At 39.4% G+C, this 10,922-nt stretch overlaps 2 protein-coding genes across 2 annotated transcripts in view; both read left to right on the top strand.

Annotated features, from left to right (window-relative positions):
* The first annotated feature begins 333 nt into the window (after positions 1 to 333).
* Positions 334 to 5,094, top strand: LOC123962365 (cytochrome c oxidase subunit 5A, mitochondrial-like). Its single transcript, XM_046038438.1, has 5 exons — positions 334 to 492; positions 1,368 to 1,484; positions 3,354 to 3,475; positions 4,473 to 4,594; positions 4,683 to 5,094. Exons 1-4 carry the CDS (start codon positions 420 to 422, stop codon positions 4,584 to 4,586), a joined length of 426 nt encoding a protein of 141 aa, XP_045894394.1. The 5' UTR covers positions 334 to 419; the 3' UTR covers positions 4,587 to 4,594; positions 4,683 to 5,094.
* Positions 5,095 to 7,064: 1,970 nt separating this feature from the next.
* Positions 7,065 to 10,922, top strand: part of LOC123961190 (AT-rich interactive domain-containing protein 3A-like) — a 15,465-nt gene continuing 11,607 nt past the window's right edge. The window contains exons 1-2 of the mRNA XM_046036341.1: positions 7,065 to 7,355; positions 8,048 to 8,656. Coding sequence (XP_045892297.1) covers positions 7,329 to 7,355; positions 8,048 to 8,656 — 636 coding nt within the window. The 5' untranslated portion in view covers positions 7,065 to 7,328. The remainder of the gene's footprint in view (positions 7,356 to 8,047; positions 8,657 to 10,922) is intronic.

The following is a 10,922-nucleotide window of genomic DNA, read 5'->3' as shown; positions in this document are numbered from 1 at the left end:
TTGGAGTCATTTATAGCGTCCAATAAAATATATCCCATAATTACTTAGTTTCCCTGCCAGTCAGTCAGAACTGAAGTCCTTTGGATGAGGGACGAAACGTCTTCCAGTATCTTCAACCAAGTCCAGTTGCCCTTGACTTTAACCTTCGTTGGATACATAATTACTCATCCTCTCTATGAGAATAATAATGTATGCATGAACATGTTGATTCACTGGGTACAACACGTCCGAACATATAGAAAATATTGTGTCTAGGTCAAAGTCAGAATCAGTGGTTCAACAATACTGATATATACATCGATGCGCTGCCGTTTGCGCATGCGCCCCACGGTATCGCGTACGTGACGCTTGGACAAGTCGGCGGCGCTGGCTTCCTCCTGCCAAATCTCACCGGTTCGTGTAGCTGGCTGTCCCCCATCATGTTCAGAGCCGCCGTCCGACTCTCGGTCTCCGGTGTCCGGAGTTTAACCCGTACGCAACCCGGATGCCAAGGTATGGGTTCACTTCTGAATGGTATTATGTAATTTGGTAGCGTTTGAAACTGTCAGGTCGAAGTTGTAGCGGAAGTCAAGGTGGCTGTCGGCACATTGCTGTGCTAGCACGACTATGCTAGCTAGCTGATAATAGCGTAGCCGGTGTCAACTATCAGTTATAAATACACGCCGCACTGTTAAACGTGTTAATGTTTCAGTCAGATTGTGTAGACTTTCGTTCAATACTTCCATTACTTACATATCCTGGGTATGTGCTGCTCTGAAAATGTCCTGGTGTTCAGCTCGGTGGTGTCTGTGTCCTTGCCATGACCCATTTGAAAGGCTGAACCAGGGGCCCTGTGGTTCTGCTCCTGATGCTAACATGCTAACTAGGTTAATTTAGTATTGCTGTGTACATTGTACTAGTCGTTAGTCTTCTTGATATCAAAGTATTGTTTGACGCAGACAATAACAATCTCTAATGTCGTCGTGATAATTTAGCTAAAACCTACCTGTTTGGGAAGTTAAATTTAGCAGATGTAACATTAGATGTACGTAAACTATGTAATTATGAATTAGAAGAGGATGATGATGATGAAAATGATTCCCACATCCTCTTAAATATATCACAAGGATAATATTTTAAATATACCTTTACTGTTTGTCAGTGTGTATTCAACCTGGTAGGTGCAGTATGTAACAGTTAGGTCATGTCAAGCCGTTGGCAGTGATCCAGCTGCACTATAAAGTGTTTGTCCTATTTCCTCACTCAGTGTAGCGTTAGATATCTTGGCTGTGTTTGCCCTTCTACATTCCCTGACGCTAGATGACTCTGTAAGCTCTTTATTTTATTGATAATAGGTTGTCCAGCTAAATAATGTTTTCATTGTGCAGCCCCTCTGGCCTCAAGGTGTTACTCACATGGGAAGCAGGAGACAGATGAGGAGTTTGATGCTCGCTGGGTCACCTATTTCAACAAGCCAGACATTGATGCATGGGAGCTGAGAAAAGGTATGTGTACGGTTGACCGTGTAATTTTTAACTTTTCAATACTAGTGCAAATCCATTACCTTCAAAACTGTTTCAGCAACAGAATCAAGACTTTTTCAGTACATTATTATTCATTTAACAAAAGAATCCAAACTTTTCAAATGTTAAATGTTAGATAAGTAGCCATACAAGAACTTGTATATAAACTTGTAAATATGATTCAAATCAGAAACTGTGAGAAAACAGTAAAGTAGTAAAGACGAGTACCAGTCTGTACAAGATTTAGGGCCAGCTTTTGGTACTTGACAGTTTTTAATACTTCATGCTACTTACACTTTCTGGACTATTTAGATTTGACACCCAGCTATAGTCAATACAACCCTCTTAGTTGATGAGTTTGTGCCATCCTGATTGGTCAAGGCCACGCTCAGATTGAAAATAGCTCTCTGTGGAGAAAAAACAAAACAGCTGCCCCCTTATTCATTTGAATCAACCAAAACACTACATCGATGCAGTTTGGGTGCTAACGCAGAGGGGTCTGACAAAAGAAAACTCAGGGTTGTCTAGCAAATAAAGGCTGAACCAGGTACAATGTTATCTACTAAGGTGCTGCATTGGCCAATTAAATATGTGCAAACACAAATTTCTAGCAATTATTTTGTATCGTGAACACTGTATCTCTACTGTTTACCTCCATTATTAAAGATAAAATGATTGACACTGTGTAATAAAATCCTGTCAGAGTATTATAAATACCTTTGCAGTGTTTTGGGGTCCAAAACACAAAACAGTCCAATGTGAGCACCAGAGTCTGACAGCTTGTCAGACACATTAACGTATTTGTAGATGCATTGTACTATTTTATCATGTCAGTGATATTGATCAGGTGAGAAATGATAATGGCTAATGGTTGAACATTAAACAAAAACATATGTCAAGAAGTTGTGTGGCAAATATGGTTGGTATTTTAACTGTAAAAAATGGTTTCTAACTTGTATATTGAGATATTGGGGCGGCTGTGGCTCAGAGCAGGTTGGCCGTTAATCGGAAGGTCGGCGGTTCAATCCGTGGCTCCCCCTGGTTGCGTGTCGAAGTGTCCTTGGGCAAGATACTGAACCCCGAATTGCCCCTGGCGGCTATTCCGCCAGTGTATGAGTGTATGTTTGAGCACTTAGGCTCAGTGTGACTGGTGAATGCAGATGTAGTGTAAAAGCGCTTTGAGTGGTCGAAAAGACTAGAAAGGCGCTATACAAGTACGGAGCATTTACATTTACATAACATTTAATTACATGGTAGGGGTTATTCCATATTTTTAATTTTGACAAATCCCACGAGAAGACCAAAACCAGCATTATTTTAGTCTCTCTCTCAGTACTTTCTGACTTTCCTTCCCATCTTAGCCCTAAGCCCACTGGCTCCTACTGAAGATGTAAAGCTTTTTAAAACAGGTCACAAATATTAAGTTTCATTCTTGAGACAGGCTCAGTAATTTCCTAAAACAGCTTGGACACTGTAGCCTTTAGCAAATATTGCTATTATTGGGAACTGTTTTCAGCCATGGATTAATACACATTGGTACAGTTGCACTAATGAGTATTTTTGGCTCTATGGTGGTGGGTGTGTGGGATCAATACAAAATAAACTACAGTGCCCATGTTCATCATAATGAAGGAACATGTTACACAGTAAGTATGTTATAGTGTATCAGGCTACATAGAAAATACTTTTTTATTGGGATCAGTTCATTATTGGTTTTAGTCTAATTGTGGGATTTATTCACATAGTAGAAATATAGAAAATTACCAGCTCTATCCTTTAAACAACAGACAAAATGAATGAAATACGAAATGTCTCTGTTCTCCAACTAAAATATGTTATTCCTTCTTCCAGGGATGAACACATTGATTGGTTACGATCTGGTACCTGAGCCAAAGATTCTTGAGGCAGCACTGAGAGCCTGTCGGAGGTTAAACGACTTGGCGAGCGCAATCAGAATTCTGGAAGCTGTGAAGGTAAGGAAAAAAGACCAGCTTCTAAAGGCCTTTACACACGGGAAGCGATTTACATACCTCGTAATTCAATGAGAGGCATCTGTGTCTGTTCACATGAGAAGCCCCGCGGGGCCAGGCGACTACGCAGGCGGAGTGTCGCTTCCCGTGTTAAAAGACCTTTAAGCCGCGTTTTGACCAAAAGTCCCCGCACATCTTTTCAAGCAACTAAAAGATTCCTTTAGCCTATTCATAGTTTTCACGTGACGTCAAATTCCAAGGAAAACTCTCCCATGGAGGGCAAAAAGACGTTATTTTCCGCTGCCTGCCACACACTGTTACTTAGAGTTGCTGGAAATGCTGGGTGGTCACAGCGCATGTCACGTGACTGAAAACTATGAATTGTTGTGTTTCCACCGAAGAAGATTAGGCAAATTAACCAGCTGACTTAGGCTGTGTGGGACTAGACTTCTTTGTGTGGGAGTATAATGGAGAAACACGTGATAAAGTTACAAATATAATAACAAACTGGATAAAGCCATCAAGTTCTTAAAATAAGTCCAGCACGGAGAAAGCAACACAAAAATAAAATTGCGACAGTTTGGAAGGCCAGCTGACAAGAGCTGCCTATCAGCTGGCCAGACTCATGTCTATATCCGCCTGAGCGTCAGAGGAACACTATTTTTAACGAGCTTTATTAACTGGTATCAGCTGTTACGCTTGTTATGGAGATGAGGAGATTGACTTTTAAAAACTTTCTGACTGATGAAAACTTAAAACTACAACTTAGGACCAATTATTTAGCGTTACTCCATCAGCTGTTCACTGTAAACACACCACTGCCCACTGGCTGGTATTTCCGAGCAGTAAATTTAATGCCGGCGTACGATCTCAGGCGGACATCGGCAAGGCTTGTGTGTGCTATCTGACTGTTGATGGCGATTTATTGGTTTGTAAACAACAGTAGAAAAACACCCCACATGCTTGATTTAAAGCCAGTAAACATTTCTTATTTCCTCAGGACAAAGCCGGCCCACATAAAGAGATCTACCCGTACCTGATCCAAGAGCTGAAGCCAACATTACAGGAGCTTGGCATCTCTACACCTGAAGAGCTTGGCATTGACAAAGTGTAGATGGGAAGGTATTAAAATTCTCTGGTCAGTTGTGTGTTTTTCCCACCAGGTTTGTCGCAAGATGGCAATCTAACAAAAAGGTTTTGTTTGTTTCAGATCTAAAGATGGTGGAACGCAGTACCCTTGTACTTAAATGTTTGCTTCATACGTGTGATATTTAATTTGGCCTTTATTAAGTTCTATTGCTTGTAAAATATTGATGAACCTAATAAAGGAAACTATCTTTATTGAGTGTCACAAGTATGTTTTGGGAAATTTTAAATTTGTTTGAGTACTTATTGAAGCAGTACATTCATTTTAATTTGCTTTAAAGGAGAGCAGGGCGTCGCTTTGTTCGTGTTGTCTGTGTGTGTCTGAACTTTCTTGTGAGAGTCACATTTTGCCACAAGGGAGCAGCGATTTCACATGTATGGAAAAAATCAATCTACTGTATTCAAGCTATATCACATCTGTTTTCATTTCAGGGAAAATGTATATGCTGGTAAAATAAACTTGTTCAAATGGCAAATGGTGTAATGTTATTATCAAGACAATACTGTATTTCTTTTAATTTAGTTATAACAATGTAGTTTATTTAACAAAAAAGAGAAGTTATAGCTACATCAGAAAGCAATGTAATAAAAAAAAAAGATTAATTTTTCTGACAAATATCTGAATACATTTTGACTACTGACATGTACTTATTTATTACATATTTAAGAGACTCAAAATATTTGTGTTTAGAAATATACATGTTTTGTTGGATGAATTTTGTGTAATATTTTCAGATGCACTTCTCATTTTGTTTGTGATACAGAATCTGAAAGGAACTAGCCATGCCCTGCTCCAGTTCATGTCCAAAAAGATTTTTCACATGCTGTTGTTTTGCTAGTATGGTACTTTTTCTAATAAGTCTATTGTTGCATCTGATGTTCATAATCAGTACCAAGGATGAATAAGAATCTAGCTTTTTGTTGCTTTTATAGCTTTTCATTCATTTAAATATAGCTTACCAATGGTTATGAAACTTGATAGGGAACAGGATTATTGCCTGAAGGGACAGTAAATATGATAGTTAAAATTACTTTTCTGTTGTTTTCTTTGTGGGAAATTAGGCAATTCTTACAGTCCACTGACTTTTAAGGATTTAAAAAATAATTTAACATGGATTGTATTATATGGATAATGGATTATTTAAATATTGCTTAATTTCCATGAATGCTACCTTCAGTAAAATTGTGCAGTGCTTAGACCAATGGGCCTACAGTGTCAAACTAAATTGTAGTTGAAATCTGCACAATTATTCAACTTCTCTTATTAAAAACAAAAGATGTACTTAATGTTAAAATTCTATTTGAGCGTGAGTGGAAGGTTTCAAACATTTTCGATAATTACTAGATAAAACAATTTCAACATCTCTGATATAGTGTGAGATTTATAAATCAGTACCATACAAGTAAACCACTAGGAGGAGTAACTGCTTATGCTTGTTAATTCATAAATTCACCACTCCTGCTACAAGGTCTGAGTCTATATGAGAGGAACAGATTTCAGTTTAAGTTTAGATATTTGAGAGGAATGACTGAGTTAGGTCTGATGTGTTTGCAAGTGTCTTTTTCAAGCCCATAAATACACCATTTGACTGCGAGTGTATGAATAGATTGTAATTTATTTCTCAATTTAAGCAATGTCTCTGCTTAACTCTCTGAAACCTGTGGTTAAGAAATGCAGGATGCTGTTTCTAGCAAGGAACCAGTGAACTATGTGTGACATGTTACATCCCTCCCCTTCACATGAAGGTCTTTGCTTTTTAGCTGAGGAGATCTCTGTACGCCTTGAGCCCATTTTCAAAGGTGAAATAAACTTATTCAAAGACAGCTCTGGTTTTTCATCTGTATATAACACCGCTTTCCATAAGCGTAACCAATAAGGTCATGTCAACAGTGTTTGCCTTCAGCTTTATGTAGAGGAGTGGGTGTCAGTATAACCGCTGACATGAAAGCAGAATTTCCAGCATTGTTACATATGGTATTAGGATGTTCAAAGCACATTAGATGGCCACCGCTGGTTTTGTTGCCAACCAAAAGCCAAAAGAGCTCTAGGCTATATCTTTGGTTTGGACTCCCAGAAACCAATTAGCACTTAGTGATAAAGTTAATCAGACTATAACACATAGCCTACATGTTTACCTTAAACAGATGTCAGACCTCTGCCAGCCTCTAACCATTTACATTTTCTTTGGGCACTTTTACTCAGTAAATGTAGGCAACTTAATCCTGCTCCAAAGAAAATAGGACAATGACTGATGACGCCACCACTTTATAGCCAGAATGCATGTTTCTGCTGTGAAATAGCCTATAACCAATTTTAGCAGTGGAGTTAAATAGACGTATTCTATGGGTGTAGAGGTCAGACTCATTTGCAATGTAAAAAGTTCCACGGAGACACAGTCAAGAAAACGACCACTTTACGAGCTTTATGCACGGGGCGGGCCTTTGATTAACCCTTGGTTTGAGGGGGGGAAGCCATTCAAAGACAATCAAGATGTTTGAGTTTCCATGCGCAGTGACCAGCGAGGTAAAAGCGCACAGCATTATCGCTTACCCCTCCTCCAGCTCCTATTACTCCGGCCTCCACACTAGCCTACAGGAGGGTTTTTCACATTTGATCAGAAGAATGTTTTCAGTTTAGAAAAACTGGTCATGCGATGCGATTTATTTCTGCCGGCGGAAAGAAGGAAAAACTAGATAAGACCTGTTGGCGATGATGGATTACTCGAAGGCGCAAATGGTGAGTGTCGACGACTGTTTGGTTACGCTCCCACTCGTGTTTGTTACAGTAACAAAGCAGTGACGATTCATGAAGACATTTTCAGGAACATTACGATGTAGTTTTTGTTTTAGTTATTGATCAGGGTAAGTTGTTTTCCGTAATTGTTAAAGGAGGTCGTATGCTCGCATGTGTCTGCAGTTTTGAAAATAAAGTTGATTTTCCATTTAGAAAACTGAAGAAATAGGCTATGGAAGGACGTTCTTACGGACGCCTTTTAACAAGGCAAGGACACTGAAAATTTTGGGGGGGAAACATTTGTATCCTGCTTCTAATTTATTGTCAACTGAGCTAATGTAATCTTCTGTTGAGAATTCTCTCAAGCCACTTAGCTTTGTTTCACTTTAATCCACCAATAATGTGCTTTCTGAGGCCGTGGACAGCCTCTCATGCACATTAAATTCATCATTTTAGTAGACAAAAACAACTGAATAATGTTCATCAAACAATATATACGTAGTATATAGTATTTAAACAACTATTTGGTAAAAATGTAATTACCAAAGCCTTTTTGTACATGCAGTTTGCATTATCCTATTTATAACTTTGGATAACTTGCTGCAGCATATGCAAGCAGAAACACCTAATCAAACTGTGAAGGGTGAAGTCAAATATGTGTCAATATGTCAAATGTGTTTTTTTTTGGTTCATAGTCAAGCTTATCCGAGGAGGGCAGCTCAGCTGGGTGTCCACAGTTCAGTCCTGGTGGGGTGAAGCTTGAGGTGGTAATGGAACAGCTGCAGAGACAACAAGAGGCCAAACTGGAGATGAACCTGCAAGAAAAGCATCTTCTTCGAGCCCAGCTCCTGTTTGCTCAACACGCTGCTGTGGCGAGGGCCTCTGGCTCCAGAATAGACTCTGCGTTATTTGGCAAAGCAGATGGACAGACTTACCAAGCAGCTCAACAAGCTTTTAACAGTCATCTCAGCAAAACAGACCCAGATGAGGAAGATGAAGACTCCGATGAAGAGGAAGAGGAAATGGTGGAGCCTGAAGAGAACGATGAGGACGAGGAAGACGAGGAGGAGGAGAACGGGCCTCATCAGCAGGTGAAGAAGCCTCGACTCCAGCAGATTGCAGGCTTCCCCTTCCCTGCTTATTCCACATCTCAGTCATCTGCTGTGAAGCAAATGTCCGAATCGCCACCTTCAGCAATAAAACAGGAGCCTGAGGAGAAGGAGCGGCTGTCTCTTGCTGGCCAACAAGCCTTCACATCACCCAATGGCTTTGCTGACTGGGGCTATGATGAACCATGTAAACAAGTAAGTTATCTTTGACTGCCCAAATCAAGACTATATTGTTTTTCTTGCCATCCTTTTATAGCCTATTGAATTTTTGAACATTTGCTCCCATATTTTACAGAAAATCCCATTGTCATATCTCTGTCCACTCTTGGATAAGCTCTGGCTGTTGTGCTAGGCCTGAGAAAAGGAAATGCATTCTTATTGCAGCAGCCAACATTGTAGTGATTTATAACTTTATTTTGAAGTAGCCAGACCTCAATTCAGCTTTACAGAGAGGAGATGAACATCTGTAACTCTCCTTTTTGGTGTGTGTGTGCATACTCTTATTATTTGTTGACTTCTGAGAGTCAGACTCAATGCTGCCTAGTCTGCCTCCGTTTCTGTGGAGGAAGGAGCGTGTCCCTTTGGCAAGATGCCCAAAATTGATAGTGTTTAATTAATTAACTACTGGCCAGGCCAGCGATCTCTCCCCACTGTTATACTTCACCACATGTATCACACTTTTGAAAAGGAGTTCTGGCCACCAGCCGAGGTAATTGGTCTTGGCTGGGATCCAAGCCTGACTGTTCAAAGCGGCCAGTTCAGGTCTCATAGTGATGAAGTTAAAAAGACAGCAGAGGATTAAACGGAATAGCGTCAAGTGTGTATGTCTGCACACAGTTGGCTTCAATAGTTAAGAAATCGCTGGGTAGGGAGGTGGACGTTTCTCTTTGTATCAGCAAGAGATATATATATATAATGAACATGAATCTATAAACACGAAAAAAAATGGTATTGAATATGAGATCCAAAGCTAGTATTTACAAGTATGTTTTCCAACAGTTATGTTTGACTTCTTATAGGAAACAGAGGCTGTCCTTTTATAGATTTTTTTTTTTTTTTTTTTTTTTTTCCTTCTTAAGGGAGACCAATCTGATTGGTTCTTCTGTGTGTATTTTCCCTTGAAAAGGCACCAGTTCAATACAATACATTATGATTAATTAGGCCTGAGGGAGGAGGGACAGCTGGGGTTACCAGCCTTAAACATACCAGCAAGTAACTGCCTATAAAGTTTACTTACAGTAGTTTGAGTGGATCAGACACACCTCTTGCTCATTATTTAGACAGATTTCATATTTTCTTGTGCTTTTATTTCCACCTGTCACCTGGGGTTTGGTAAAAGTTACATGTGGAGTGAAACTATGGTTTAAGATCCATGATCGTTCAAAAAGTTGTGTTCATTAGCCTCTTCAAAACCCTACCAGGCCCATAAAACTCATTGCTGACGTAGCTGTAGCTCAGTGGATAGCTTTGCATAATTTAACTGTCGCTTGGCAACACTAAATGGCAGCTTAATTCAGCTGCAAGTAATCAATACATTATATGGCTGCTGCAATGAGAATGCATTTCCTTTTCTCAGGCCCAACACAACAGCTGGGGCAATGTAGAACATTTCTACTGTTAAAACACAGTAATGAGTTGTGAGAGGCTGTTAAAATAAATTGCATGTGTGTGTGAAATGGGTTGGATTCAGTTTTTCTATTGCTTAAAGCACAAAAAACAGCTCAGAACCTTTTTAATTTATCGTTAGAAGAAATGTATGTGAGATGCTGCTGTGACCTATTTGTGTCAAGATTTGTGAACATCTTTGTATGTGGTCAGATTAACTATATTAACAATATTTAATTTTTACATAGGCTATACATTAAGCTAAAAATCAGTTCTAGGTATTTTTTTTGTCATTGCTAACAGGTTTGTAAGGGATACTGAGCATAGCAGGCTATAGTAAAATGGGTTGCAGTCCATAACCAGACACAAAGTTGAAAATGCTAAAATGTAAACATGTCGCTGTTTTATAATTGTTTGAATTTATTTCAAAACAGGACTCAATAGTTTGCAATGAAGCTTTTTTTGTGACTTGCATTTAAATAAGTTCCCTTTGTTACATACAGTTTGAAATGGGCTCTTTTATGAGTTAATTGGTGGCTGTATATAATGATTTACTTTTGTTAACCTCTCTTTGTGCCCCTACTATATCTTTAGCTTTTTCTTTAATTTATTTAATTAATTAAACATCCTTGAAGATCTGGACATGCTGTACAGCCATTGTTCACTCCTCGTGTGCGGTCTCGCTGTATGTCCTTTAATTCAGCATGGGTGGAGATGAAAAGCCCCTGATCGTTCTGTCCCAGCTTACCACACAGCGAGTGGCCAGATAAATTATCTTGACTTGGTCGGGTGACTAAAGGCCCGATAATTTAATTTGGATTAGAAATTTGATCCCCCCCCCCCCCCCCCCCCCCCC

The sequence above is a fragment of the Micropterus dolomieu genome, linkage group LG22 (genome assembly GCF_021292245.1).
Source record: "Micropterus dolomieu isolate WLL.071019.BEF.003 ecotype Adirondacks linkage group LG22, ASM2129224v1, whole genome shotgun sequence".
NCBI classification, from domain to species: domain Eukaryota; kingdom Metazoa; phylum Chordata; class Actinopteri; order Centrarchiformes; family Centrarchidae; genus Micropterus; species Micropterus dolomieu.
This window is presented reverse-complemented; position numbering and strand designations above follow the sequence as displayed.

Coding starts and splice junctions, on each gene's coding strand:
- LOC123962365 (XM_046038438.1), top strand. CDS start 420: ATGTTCAGAGCCGCCGTCCGACTCTCGGTCTCCGGTGTCCGGAGTTTA. Junction 493..1,367: donor TACGCAACCCGGATGCCAAG/GTATGGGTTCAC, acceptor TTCATTGTGCAG/CCCCTCTGGCCTCAAGGTGT. Junction 1,485..3,353: donor TGCATGGGAGCTGAGAAAAG/GTATGTGTACGG, acceptor TCCTTCTTCCAG/GGATGAACACATTGATTGGT.